At 35.5% G+C, this 15,182-nt stretch overlaps 1 protein-coding gene across 6 annotated transcripts in view; it reads right to left on the minus strand.

Annotated features, from left to right (window-relative positions):
- The window catches only part of HECW1 (HECT, C2 and WW domain containing E3 ubiquitin protein ligase 1), a 584,554-nt gene that overhangs the window by 134,525 nt on the left and 434,847 nt on the right, over positions 1-15,182 (minus strand). For 4 of the 6 annotated variants that reach the window (XM_081147956.1, XM_081147953.1, XM_081147955.1 and 1 more), the window contains 2 exons: positions 11,323-11,424; positions 6,437-6,587 (listed from right to left, as the gene is read on the minus strand). In XM_081147956.1, coding sequence (XP_081004082.1) covers positions 6,437-6,587; positions 11,323-11,424 — 253 coding nt within the window. The remainder of the gene's footprint in view (positions 1-6,436; positions 6,588-11,322; positions 11,425-15,182) is intronic. The other 2 variants (XM_081147958.1, XM_081147957.1) reach the window with 1 other exon arrangement.

Genomic DNA, 15,182 nt, shown 5'->3' on the forward strand with positions numbered 1-15,182 from the left:
TTGATGAATATAGATGCTAAAATCCTCACTAAAATACTAGCAAACTGGATCCAGCAATACATTAAAAAGATCATACACCATGACCAAGTGAAATTTATTACCTGGAATGCAAGGCTGGTACAACATCCGCAAATCAATAAATATGATACATCACATAAAAAAAATGAAGGACAAAAATCATATGATCATATCAATATACGCAGAAAAAGCATTTGACAAAATCCTGCACCAATTTCTGATAAAAAAAACTCTCAGCAAAGTGGCACTAGAGGGATCATACTTCAATATAATAAAGGCCGTGTATGACAAACTTACAGCCAACATAATACCCAATGGGCAAAAACTAAAACCATTTCCCTTAAAAACAGGAAGAACACAGGATGCCCACTTTCACCATTCTTATTCAACATAGTACTGGAAGTCCTTGCCACAGCCATCGGACAAGAAGAAAATATAATAGGTATGCAAACTGGAAAGGAGGAAGTAAAGCTGTCACTATTTGCAGATGACATAATATTGTACATAGAAAACCCTAAAGAATCCACCAAATTACTAGTAGATTTGATAAACGAATTTGGCAACATAGCTGGATACAAAATGAACATGTGGAAATCAATGGCATTCTTATACACCAACAATGAACTTTCAGAAAGAGAAACTAAAAAAAAATACCATTTACCACTGCAACTAAAAAAATAAGATACCTAGGAATAAACTTAACCAAGGATGTAAAAGACCTGTACTCAGAAAACTACGTGACACTGAAAAAAGAAATAGAAGAATATATAAACAAGTGGAAGAAGATACCATGCTCACGAACTGGAAGAATTAATATCATTAAAATGTCCATACTACCCAAAGCAATTTATAAATTCAATGCAATTCCTGTTAAAATACCAATAGCATATTTCACAGATCTAGAACAAACATTTTGAAAACTTATATGGAACCAAAATACCCCAAATAGCTGCAGCCATCTTGAGAGAAAAGAACAGAGTGGGAGAGATCGCTTTGTCAGACATCAAATGTACTACAAAGCCATTGTAATCAAAACGTCCTGGTTTTGGTTCAACAACAGGCATATAGATCAATGGAACAGAACAGAGTTTCCAGAAAAGACCCACAACATTATGGTCAGTTAATATTTGACAAAGGAGGCAAGAGCATGCATTGGAGTAAAGACAGTCTCTTCAATAAATGTTGTTAGGAAAATTATATCGGTATATGCAAAAAATGAAACTAGACCATCAAATTTCACCCTACACAAAAATAAACTCAAAATGATAAAAGACTTAAAAGTAAGTCATGAAACCATAAAAATCCTGGAAGAAAACATAGGCAGTAAAGTCACAGACATCCCAGGTAGTGGAATTTTTACTAATACATCTCCTAGGCCAAGAGAAATAAAAGAAAAAATAAATAAATGGGAGTACATCAAACTAAAAACTTCTGCACAGCAAAAAAAAACAGCCTCAAAATACAAAGGAACCCCAAGGTCTGGGAAAACATATTTGCCAAGGATGAATCTGATAAGGGGCTAATTTCCAAAGTGTACAAAGAACACACACTACTCATCAAGAGGAAGACAAACAACCCAATTAAGAAATGGGCAAAGGACCTGAATAGACTCTTCTCCAAAGAGGACATACAGATGGCCAAGAGACATATGAGAAAATGCTCAATGTCGATAATCATCAGAGAGATGCAAATTAAAATCACAATGAGGTATCACTTCACACATGTAAAAATGGCTACCATTAACAAATGAACAAACGACTTGTGCTGTCAAAGATGTGGAGAAAGGGGAACCCTAGTACACTGCTGGTGGGAATGTAGACTGGTGCAACCACCATGAAAAACAGTATGGAGGTTCCTCAAAAAATTAAAAATGGAGCTGCTTTTTGACCTAGTGTTCTCACTTCTAGGAATATTTCCTAAGAATCCTGAAACACTAATCAGAAAGAATATATGCACCTCAATTTACAATAGCTAAGATCTGGAAACAGCCCATGTGCCCATCAGTAGATGAGTGGATAAAAAAGCTGTGGGACATATACACCATGGAATACTACACAGCTGTAAAGAAGAAAGATCTGGTACCCTTTGGGACAGTATGGGTGGATCTGGAGAATATTATGCTAAGTGAAATAAGCCAGGCAGAGAAAGACAAACATCACATGATCTGGCTTATATGTGGAATCTTAAGAACTTAATAAACTGATGAACAGAATAGATTCAATGATATGGAAGTATAGATGGAGGAGGGCGGGTTGGTAGAGGGGGAGAGATTAACCAAAGGATTTATATGCATATATGCACAACCCAAGGACATGAACAATGGTTGGGAGAGTGGCTGTGGAGGGGGATGAAATGGGTTGGAATGGGTCATTGGGGAGAAAAAGGGACATTTGTAATATTTTAAACAAAAATCAAAACAAAAATAAATAAATTGCTAATAAAATAAAATGAAATAAAATAAAATAAAAATAAAATCTCATCCTTTTTAAAAAAAGAAATGATGATGATGATAAATTATTATTGTTTTATGCCATTAACTTTGGCGTGGTTTGTTACTCAGCAATTGATACCTGGAACAGGGCTTAAACAAGTGTTAGTTGTAACCTCTCTTTTCCTCCCCAAAGTACAGTGACTATATATAAGAAAATTTTTATGATAAAAATGTTAGCAATTTCAACACTTGTTTCATATATCCTCAGTTGGACCTTGGTTATTTCACTCTTTATTGCGTCAACAGCCTCAAACTCCAGGTATGAGACCCCACCCACGAACTTTACTGAAGTTCAGGGGCATATTGGGGAAGCATCATATACAGGGTGTGTGAAGGGGTCACTCAGCAAGGGCAAGACTGCAGGTTTAGAGGCTCTTTCTGCCTTATAAAGGAGAGAGGAAGTCAGAAAGTTGCTTCTCTTCTATTTCATCAAGAATTATCTTTTAATGTCCTTCCTCACTTTTTTTTTTTTCAGTTATAAAAACTGGTGAGAAAGTCAGCTGGAATATCAAATTTGTAAACACACACACACAGTAACATATAAACAAAACAAAATAAAGGAGAAAACAAACTTTTCAAAACCAATCCAAACAAAACAAACAAAGCCAAAAGACAGATAATTCTCACATGAGGAGCTACAATTGGTAAAAGAAAAACTCATGGGAATAAAAGTTGAGCCTTTCTTCAAGAAGTGAAATGTAAGAACCACCAAAATGCCATGAGCACCTCTTATGTCAGCAAAACACAGCAAAAGATGAGGTAGTGAAGCTCTTGTTGTTGGCAGAGTGAATCATAGAACCACTTTAGGAAACATTAGGTATTGATATTAAATACCAAAACCAGGTGGATCTCCCCTGGTCTGCTCTTCTGGGCAAAGAACCCCAAGGAAACACTTTATTACAAGAGAATCCTAATATTTAGCAGTCCCATAGGCCTTATCCAAAATAGTGATAAAAAGCAATAAACATCAAACAATAAGGCAAATTAAGTTAACTAAATTACATTCATTTGTTGGAATACTATACAACTATTTAAATGATAATCTTGAGACTATGTAGCAATATGAGAATGTTTATAATGTAGTAAATAAAAAGTAAATATAAACTAACTCGAAATTGTTCTTATAACTATGTAAGGACTATGCATGCATATGGAAATTGAAGATAGATGAAATTTTAAAAAATTAAACTTTGGAGCAGTAGGATTATAGATCATTTTTTCCTATTTAAAACTTTTTCTCAGTAGTACAATGATTTTATCCAAAAAACTAAAAATCCACTTTAGGTAATTATTTAAAATAATACACATTTATATTATCTTTCTCAATAAATATTTGTAAAAGTAGAGTTAATTAATTCAAGATGTTCTAAACGTGTAGGAATTAACTTGGGAAACAAAGGGTCTTGTACAAAATTCTCTTTAACTCCAGGCACTGAAAGGAGGTACACAGAAGAATAAGGTAAAAAGCTAAGGACTATAACAAAAGCAGGCATGATTGATCATGGGTTGTAAAGGAGGTAGTCACAGGTTGTGTGTGGATGGTTCTGGGAAGTTTTCAAGGACATGACATTTAGGTTGGGCCTTTGCAGGATGGAGATATGTTCCAGATGGAAGGCAGGTGATGAGGGACTTCCCTGTGGTGGGAGCATTTTGTAAAGCCTTTAAAAATTTTTTATTTTATAGTCAGAGAGCAGGCAGACAGTTTTGGTGGAGGGGTGGCTGTCGGGGGGATGGAGGGATTGAGCAACAAAGAAACAAAAAAAGAGAAAACTCATCATGGATATAGACAACAGTACGGTCATTTCAGGGGTGTGTGGAAGTGGAAGAGGGCATAGAGGGGATAAATGGTGATGGAAAAAGAAAGTAAAAGCAAAGTCCTTACAGGCTAGGAAGGGTGTGGTGTGTTTGGGGAGTGAGTGAGTTTGAATGTGGTAACCATACACTGCTTTTGTGCACTTTACATTTCTCAGTGTGTGTCTCCTTGAACAAATACATTTGATTTTCAGTCACCCTCTCAGCAGTCAAGGAAAATTCCTTCTTGCAACACTGAAAAATATTCTGTTTTGCTGTGAGACAGTGATCATTGTAAATTTTTCCCAGTAACTGAAGGTTATCAAAAGGTGACCTCTCTGTATGATCACATAGGTGATGGATAAAAGATTGGCAGTATATTTTCTGTGGCTGCCTTTATCACACCAAATCACTGAAAAACTTTAAATACTTGAAAGCAATAGGTTAAGATAAGTATTGAAGGTGGAAGCAGAAAATATAAATTCCTATTCAGTGAAGTCTGGCTGCCTTTCCCACCTGGGTCAGCCACAAAAATTTACATATCAAAGCCTGCAAAACTTCTTTAGAGGCCTGATTCATATTGAATTTGGCCTAATTTTTATATTATAAAACCTGAACACCATGAATTTTCATGGATTTTTATGTCATAGGCCTTATTTCTGCTTCTGATTTATTGTTTGTTTTAGTGTTCAAACTGCACCTCTTATAGATGTAGCCTAATGATGCTCTCCTTATTTCTTAGCCTGGTAAACAATTTCAGCTTATCTGTTCCGACAAGACAGACCTAAAGGGTATGTCTGCCTATGGATTCTCAATAAGGTCTTTATGTAAAATGAGCTTGCTGTGTCCTCTACATTTTTAGTTATAGGAGTTTTGTTACAATCACCATGAAGGGACTCTCCCATGAACTTTTGCTGCATTCATGTCTAATATAACTGGGTTATCACAAGTTCTCCTTTGTAATATGCTTTCTTTTTGTGGGAATGATAGTGGAGAAATAAGCTGCCAATGAAAATCCTTTCTGGGTCTCATTAATGACTTAAACACTTGGATACTGATGGGGAACAATGGAAAGCAAATGTCTTCCAAATGCTCAAGAAATAAAAGAATACTGTGCTTTTCACTTAAAGCATGCTTCTCTGCGTACAACAATAACCAGAATTTTAATTTTTTGTCTCTGTGTATTTTTAATAGGATTAAACTGTCCCCTTTATTTTTTCTGGCAGATATAGCTAAGTTTCAAAGACATTTTATATCAATAGGGGTGTCCCTCAAATCCAGTTCTTTATTCTTTTTAATCCCTCTCAACCTTTTCTTTATTTCTTACTAACAAGATGACATGTGGATACAACTGAAGTTGAGTCTGCATTTTGTATTCCTGGCTCCTAAAAGTACCCCAAAGCCACCATCCTTAAAGAAGAAAGATGTCTGATATCAGGCTCATACTAGATTAAAGCATGACAGAGATGTTTTCAGGTTAAAAACAAAAGTGACATCTTTATAAGTTCATTAGTATGGGTCTAGTTTTTAGCAAAATAATTCTCAAAAAGTATTTTTAAACATTTATTTTTCTAAGATGAAATATTTTTTAAAATTTCTGAGTATATAGCAATTATGGGATCAGAGTAGACATGGATACAGTCATATATGAAACAGTATTTCACCAGGAAGCTTTTAGTAGTATTCTATGGAACCTATCTTTGTAATGTTTTCAACTGTTGAAATTCCAGACCCCTTTGAGAATCTTACAACAGATATGGATCAGTTTGGCAGAAAATGTGCCTCCATGTATAATTTTGCATACAATTTCTAGAGGGTTCATGGAAAACTGATACCTTCAGTGTGTGGAGGACTCCATGATTCTCCTGATTAAGAACACTTGTTTTCAAGCTTGGGCCATCAAGAAGTTCAGAGGATTCCCCACCTTTAAGTGATACTCAGGCTTAGCTCCTCTCTTGCCATCAAATTCTAAATCTGGCTTTCTAAGTACCTACTATCCATGGGTTTCGTAAGATATAAAATTAATCTCCAGCCTCCTCATACAATCTGAGCAGAAAAGTGTAATGGGGTTTTTCTTTAGCTGCCATTCTCCTTTCTCTCTGGTTTATAGGGGCTCTCTGCATGCTGATCACCAACCGCTTGTTGAGTTGCTCCATCTGCTGGATGGACCCTGATCTTCGCATCCCATCAGGGGTGGCTTCAGCTGTTGGACGCTGCCAGGTGGTTGTGCGGTTCACGTGGTCTACATAGAAGACCCGCCCATGGCTGTCAATGCGAGCTTCCCAGTCTAGCATGAAACAGAAAGACAAAAAGAAAAATAAAGGACGAATTATTGATCCACATGAAACAGATACCACCTCCAGGTCTTCTACAGGTAGAACTCACCGTTGGTTAATTGCTGACGGCCAACCCTGCCCACAGAACATGCCATAACTTCTGAGGCATTGCCATGGCATTAACATTTCAGAACAGAGCCTACTGGATTCATATTCACTGCTGGGCCATTTTAAACAGTAACTGTATTTCCTCAAATATGACCTATGTTAAATTTTAATAATTTCTAAAGGGAATGCCTAATGTTTATTTTATTCATTTCTTTAAATTTTTTCCGCCTGTCAGTCTTGTTGGCTACTCAAATGACAGTCAAAAGATTGTAGTTTAACTACAGTTTTTAAATATTGTACATGCAACTTTAGATGATCTCCATCTAATATTTAGCAACTTTAATTGATTGCCATTCTTCTTGAGAAGGATTTTATACCTAGGGTTTCAAACCATCTTTTTGATAAGTTGTAAATTCACAGTGAATACTCAACCCACTTGTGGCTGCCAAATATCTCTCAACCAAAACCAAACCAAACCAAACCAATAACAACTATTTACTAACATCAATCTTTTAAAATATCTGTTGATAAACAACTTTCCCAAACAGTAGGGGGAGCCCAAGGTAAATATAAGTTCATTTACTTCTCAAATTTAAACAGCCAAATTAAAGGTGAAATCATAGATATACACTACATAATAGATGTAGGGGTTGGGTAGGGTGGGGTGGATGAAAAAGTCCTCAAAGTTGAAAGAGCTGGCAATAAATAACATATACACATCTGACCTTAATGTGGAAAAGCAAAGTCTGCTGTACCAAAATGGGAAGAGCTTTTAGAGTCCACATGTAAAAACGGGATGGAAATAACTTCATAATAAAATTATTCTGAAAATTAGACTAAAGAAGAAAAAGCAAAAATAACTGCAAATGAAAGGAAACCATTCGGCCTTTTAAGTGAGAAAAGCCATAGCTTCTGGGAGTAGATCAGATATTAACAATTCTATTGGAAAATTATCATTCAGGTAATGACATAGCAACTCTTAATTTTTTAAATAAGAAACAATATATTTAGTATATTTATGGTTTTACAGGTGCATGGTATATCTGTTTGTGAATATTAAGGCGTATGTCTTACATTTAACTGAGGAATTGCTAAATATGCCCAAAGAAAAACAAATATCAGAAAACAACAAATTTAACTTATAAGACAAAATGAAGGAAAAATATAGTCAGATTGCATAAATAAAGTCTAGGAGGCTTTGATTAAAATTAATTTTTAGATAATCCAGCTTTCACCTGTTAGTTGTAAATATTAGTGAGCTCACTGATAAAATTGTGTGTATGTGTAACTACTAGGTAATTAATCTTGAACCAAAGTTTTTGAAATTTCAGTGATTCCTAAACTAGTAACAATGGTATACTTTCTTTTTTCTTGAACCCAACATGACTATTATCCAACAAAATATGAATATTAATCTTTAAAGTGTATTGTGCTATTCAATTCAATTGAACAGACTCTTCTTAGCATTCAGTATGAACTAGAAACTATGCCACCTCCTGAGGACACATTGCTTAGTAACACACCCCTGCCCTCCAGGCACTCACAGTAAAGAAAGGATTCCTTCAAAGATAAAACTCCAGTCTCATAAATTCTCTAAGGAAAAACACACACTAGAGAATGGTGCAGCAATGATAATTTCTCTCAGCAAGTTTCAATATTTCCAAATCACTAGTAGAAAATAATAAAGGCCAGATATATTAAATATATTAAATATACAGAATGCATAGTGTTAATAATATACTTCTGTAAAGATTCAGAAAATAATAAAGTAGAATTAGAGATTACGAGCATGTTTTATGGATTACTTTGTTGAGAATTAACTTCCACATATTTTATAAACCATATTTTATAAAGAAACAATTTCCAAATGGAACTTCAGGTCTCAGCATGCCCTGATGGACTTGGCAATGTGATGCTTAAACAACTCCTGAAAATGATACCTTAATGATGCTGGGCAAGTTAGAATAATTCATTTCCATCAATTCATTTGTAACTGAAGTATCTTTCATATACTAAATTATATATTTTTCAAGAAGTCTAAGAACAATGTAGAGCCTAATAAAGTATCATCTTTAGTTATTATAGTAACAAAAGTAAAATTGTACTTTTTTTTCACTTTAACAACTTCAATACCATGTCTGTAGTCTCAATTTTTCTCTTGAACTACAGTCACACATTCGATTGCCTTCTTGACATCACTACCTGGATGACATCTCAAATATAACATGATCAAAACCAAGCTTCAGAGTTTTCCCACCCAAACCTGCTCTATCTGCAGCCTTCCCTTTCCATCTCAGTTAAAGGAAACTGTATTCTTCTAGGTAAAAATTATTGAGGACATTTTTGACTTCTGTCTTTCTCTCACACATCACCTCCAATCTTTCAGCAAACCTACACACAAAATAGATGTCCAGAATCTGACCATTTCTCACCAACTCCATGGCTCCCCACTGGCCCAAGCAACCATTATTTCTTACCTAGGTCACTGCAATAAATTTTTGTTGTGTCTCATGCTTCTATCCTTCCTTCTCACAATTTAAGGCCAACACAATAACCACAGAAAACCTTTTAAACCTATGTCAGACAATGCCTCTTCTCTGTTCAAAACCCTACAATGTTCTCCTTTCATCCTGAGTAAAAGCCAAATTGCTTATGTGATCTAAAGGCCCTATGTGATCTGGGTCCCAATATCTCTTTGATATCATCGCCTACTCAAGACACATTGGTCTTCTTGCTGTTCCTCAAACCCACTAGGCAGGCTGTTATCTTTTTTCAGAAAGCTCTTCCTCCCCAATACTTGCAGGGACTACTTTCTTACCTCCTCTAAGTCTAGCATCAAAGATTGTCTTCTCAATGAAGTTTACCTGACCACCCTATTTAAAATGGCAAACCAGCCACCACCACAAACTCCAGATGTCTTTACCCTGCTCTGCTTTTATTTTTTGGTAGGACTTATCATCATCAAACATTGTTTATTATCTGTTTCTGCCAATCTAGACTATAAACTCCATGAGGGCAAGAACCTTTGTCTATTTTATACTGCACAGAGTAAGGATTCCACGAATATTTATTGAATGAATAAAATCATCCATGTACTATTTGACATTATCTAAGTAAATTCAGTTAGGCTTTACTACAAACTTTTCTATTAGTTTTAAGTGTCACATGGTCAGAAAATAAAAACCTATCTGGAGAATTTTGTTTTCATTATTTAAAGCTGCTAATGCAATTATTAAAATTAGACTTATATATTTAATTTTTTATAACATCTGTATGTATAACTAGTAATTACTCTTGCATGGATTGGAAGTCAATTCATGCACACATGCATTGATAGGTTATATGTTGAGGGAAAAGTGTTCCTTCCCTGGAGAAAACATGTTATAGATATTTATCAGATAAGTGTCACTTAGGAAGTATCTATAGTGACAATGAAATTTTACTATTCATTTATGGGATACTCATAAGTCAATGTACAAATAAATAATCAGGTGTCAATAGTTAAAGAATATAATGTTTGGCTTGGCCCACCCCCCCAAATGGTGTTCTTTTAAATGTCTATAGATTAAAGGTATTCATTGTTTTCTGACAGATAAATTACAACTGACTCAGAGAAAAATGGTATACATGAAAAATATATCACATTAGTAAGAATAGATGAATTAGGGGATAAACATTTTTTTCAAAACTGCTACCACTTAATGTAAGCACAAGCAAAAGAATGTAAAGAAATATTGATTGCTAGCATCCTGGAAAGATCTTGCAGTTATAGAATTTATCAAATCTTAAAGGTTACCTTTGCTTGAAAAACAAGCCTAAACCAAAACAGAGATGTTACAGGACTCATGAACATATGTGATGTTAAGTGGGGTGTCAGTTCCTTCTTATACATTTATTATAATGGATAGAATTTATTATAAGGTTAAGGATAGAATTATATCTAAAGACTACCTGGTCCAAATCTAGCATTTAGTAAGTGAGGAAATTAAAACTTTACTTTATAAATAACAAAACTGAGTCTCTGAGAGAGCAAATGATTTTCCCAAGTTCAAGTGACTAGTTGGATAATTATTACTTACACACTACAGTTACCAGGAGAAAATGATATTGAATGCTATCTCTAAAAATGTTGATATTTTTCTGAAAAACCCTAAGAACTACAGAAGAAATTGGAGGCTGTAACATATTGATGCAAGTTATAGTGAGGGAAATGCAAGTTCATGGGTCCTGATGGGTTGAAATATTTTATTATATGGAGATGCTTGTGACATAACAGGTCCAATGGCAAATAATAGGACCATTCTATCTTGAACTGAGAACTTTTAAATATAAAATAGTAAAATTTGGGACTTAAAGGTTATGTACAGTTTGTAAATACTAGTCAAGTCTTATAAAGAAATGCTCCACATTTCAGAAGTTGAGGAGCACTGAAAATACTGTTATCTTTTCGAGATCACATCCTGAAACCACTAGTTAAAAAACCCGAACAATTTTTATAGTAGGTGCCATATTGTTTTTTTATAACAGTGTAAGGTATGAAGTTGAGGAAGAGTTTGAATGTTTACATACAAGTTCATACTGACCTGTTTATATTTGATAGGAAGAGTTAAAACATAGAGTTTAAAAACTAAAGCTTACTTGGTGGAAGAGGCTCATCGATTGTTGGGTAGTGATGATGTTCAGGCCTCAAGGAAGGAAGCTGGTTTACTGGCTGGGAATTATGTAGTATAGGACATTCACCTATGGACAAGATAGTCAAGATATTCAAGTTCACTCATTGCTATGGCAACATGTTCAAAAAAGCATGACTATAAAACAAACGACTACAGAAAAAGTCCCAAAGAGTGAGCAATCTATTTTGGTGTCAGTTTACTACATTCACAGTCACTCATGAGAGAGGGAACAGAGGTAATTACTTCTTCAACTGCCCCTTCTCACCCCAAAATAGCCAAATACTTCATGACTATGATCTATACCACATAGAGCAATATGTAGGGTCAGGGTCTGATTCTGTAACCACCTGAATTATCTTGATGGAAAGGTGGCATCAGAAAAGATACAGAAGAACATTAGCAGAGCCTGACTGTAGCCCAGCAAAAGGCCTGTTTGAGGAAAGCACAGCATTTCTAAGGTCCCAAGAAAGTTTGGTGGGTCTCTGCAAAGTTATTGCTCCTTGTTTGAATAGGTTTCATCAGAGGGCTGCCAAGAGGCTGTTTTTCAGATTTTGTTTTTGGAATGAAACTCTTAGATGGTGCCTTTCCAAGATTGGGTTAAGGAATTGGTGGGTCAAGAAGGTAAATTCCCTTAGTATAGAAGCTAACAGTTGGGGTTGGGGGCCAAAGAGCTATGGAATTTCATGATTACTCCAGATTATTTTGAGGAAGAATCAGACAAGTCAGGATGTTCTGGAAAGAGAAAAGGACAGGAGACAAAAAAAGTAGGTAAAAGGTAGGAAGACTGAGACAAGAAAACTTGAAACTCAGAAGTGAGATAGAAGGAAAAAGAAAAGTGAACTTGGATAAAATTTGGAAATAAATATATCCACAGAATGCATGCCCCAATTGTTATAGACATATCTAATAATATTGTCAGTCAGACTTATAATGAACTCGACAATGATCTAAAATGATGTTCCTATTTCACGATGTCCTCAGGTTCTGGTAACACTCCCATTCGTGTGGATGGGAGGCCTACAGCACAAGCAATTGCAAAAGTAATTGCAATTGATCTTTGGAGAGCTGGAGGGGCCCAGGCCAAGAGACATCTTCCATTCAGACTGGTATCCCCCCCCCTCACATGACCCTGGCTTTATTGCAATAGTCCCTACTGGCTGGAGGACAAAGGTCAGAGCTTTTACTTCTTTTGCCCTTCATGGCTGATGCAAATAGCAAGTGTTCCATTATCCCTTGGTCAAAAAGGAGAGAAACTATAAAAAACAGCAGTTAAGATCTTTGTGGGATCTCAAGTTTCAAATATTTTCCAGAATGTCCATACATGGACAGGATGATTATTTCTTCTAACACTAGATCCACAGAACTAATAAAAAGTAAAATAAATTAATTAGGAAGTTAGATATTTTTAATTTAGCAGTGTAATTCCTAGAGCTAACTGGAAAACAAAAACAGAGAGGTATATTTAAGAACAAAGTGTCCTTTTAAATTTAAATATATTATACAATTTCTTGTGTAAATTCTGTTACTCAAATCCTTGGGGTCCTCGGAGACTTTAAGGAAATCCAAGGAAGGTGCATGCCCCGCACATCAGTGCACAGCTCCTTGTGAACTGATTTCTGTTTCAAAGATGTGCTCTGTTTTTATTGGATACCACATTCATGTCTGTCTTTACATGCTTAATGTCAGAAACCTAAAACAAAAGTATAATTGTTAGGTCATCAGCTTCTGTGTTTTTAATTTGGTTTCTTGAAAAAGAACAAATTTACCTCTTGTAATTAATTCACCCAATCAGATTAATTACTCCTCCAAGCTACTGGAAACATTATCCCTTGCAGGGATTAATGGAGCTGATCACACCTACTTGTGAACCCCAAGCAAACTCAATCACATGACTGACATAGCTCAGCCAACTGAAAGGATGGAGCACACAGAAGACTCAAAAGATTTTGTTCTGCAGAAGGCTGAAGATTCATACAATTGCCCTTGCCTCAAACGCAAAGCAATTGTTCCAAGAGGGAAATATATTCCACTTGAAAAGTTAGTTTCACTGCTTATTTGCCTGGAAGAATCCTCACTCGAGGAGAGGCTGAGGGCTTTACATGTATCCTCATTTAGTCCTTCCAATACCCTTTTGAGTTAGATTCTACATTTACACCCATTTTACAAATAAGTATGGAGCAGTCAAGTAACTTGGCTAAGATATCATGGCTAGGAAGCGGTGGAACTGAATGTAATAAACCCAGTTTCCAGGGCCTGAGATCACAATCACATTATATTGCTCTTTTAATTTGATCTTAAGAAAGTTTTTAAAATCTATTTTATGTTGAGGTTTAAAAAGGAAGTTTTTATAGAAGGGAAATAAGAAAAAAGATAAAGAATATATCTTCCATAAGTTGCTGTAGACTCATCTACCTGGGCATGTGTGCAAGTCAATTTACCTTGGCTAAGGCAGTGAAAGAATTTGCAATCTTAGAAGTCACATAAGGGGGCAATAGTGATTCTAATGGGAGAACAGGACCCACATGCTTATATTAGGTGGGTTGTGTCAAAGCCCTGCTTTCTTTGAGCAAATGCCAGTTAGGGACAGATCTACAACACTGATACCCTTAGCTCAGGACTCACTACTGATGGAGGGAAGTCAAATGCTAACATATGTGCAGCTTTCATGAGATCAACAGTCCCTCTCAGAAACCCTCGAATTGCCCCTGGTAATCACCATAGGGAAATGTGCAGGTGCTTCATAACCTTTTCTGAGGTTAGTCTGCAGAATTCAGGAATTGAGCTAGAAGTTGCACTGCAAAGACTTCTGCTCTGGTTTGGAAGCACCTTTCTGTCCTTTCTGTTAGGTAGAGCTTTTCCCTGATGGATAAGGGCATGGACAGTTTTTCTTTTTTTTTTTTTTAATTTTTGTAAAACATGTTTTTATATAAATTTATACTGAGCTAATTTTCAGTTCACCCTGTGTGGATTGTCTCCCAACAAAGTGGTCAAAATATACCCCATAGGCTGTAATGGTTGCCTTAGTTTTGTATGGCTCTGAGGTAAGAATTATCACATTTTTATCACATTTTTAAATGTAAAAGTGTTAGAAAAATAGCCTTTGGGTGTGAATAGTTGCTTGATTTTGCCTCGACTCATAAAGCCTAAAATATTTACTATCTGGCCCTTTATAGAAAAAGTTTGCGACCACTGGTCCAAAATATCCTTGCCAGCTCCTAGTTGTGTCCTTTTATGCCTGTATCCCCAAATCTCCTTATATTGTAATTATTTTTAATTGTGTTGTAATTATTGAGTACTTTCCATATGCTATCTGATGTCATTCTATTTTCCTGTACCCAGCATATAGCATTGGGCTCAGAACAAAGAGATTCAAAACATCCTTGCTAAAGAAAGAAACTGATCATCTCATTTTCACTGTCATGGGTTCCTTTCATTTTGTATGCCACTGTGGTATACTGTATATCACTATAGTTTTCCTTCCTGTGTTTCTCTTCCTTTACAATTTTTTTTTGTACTTCTTATCATATGTGCCACTTTTCCTCACTCCTTTTTTCTCTGAAATGTAGAATTGGGCATTGTTGACTACTTAAAATTATGTTTTGTGTGCACACTTTAGTTCCTATAAAAATTTGTAGGTGCCAGGCATTTGTTTAGGTGCTGAGAATTCAAACATAATGAAGGTACAATTCTGGTCCTTCATGAGTTACAATCTAGAGACCATACTACCATATTTTGTTTGGAGGCTAATTTAAACAGCAGAACAGTAAAATAGCAGAATCTATATTTTTCTCTTTTAAAACAATGAAATTTTTTCATATTGTTATG

The sequence above is a fragment of the Miniopterus schreibersii genome (genome assembly GCF_964146895.1).
Source record: "Miniopterus schreibersii genome assembly, chromosome: 9".
Taxonomy (NCBI): Eukaryota; Metazoa; Chordata; class Mammalia; order Chiroptera; family Miniopteridae; genus Miniopterus; species Miniopterus schreibersii.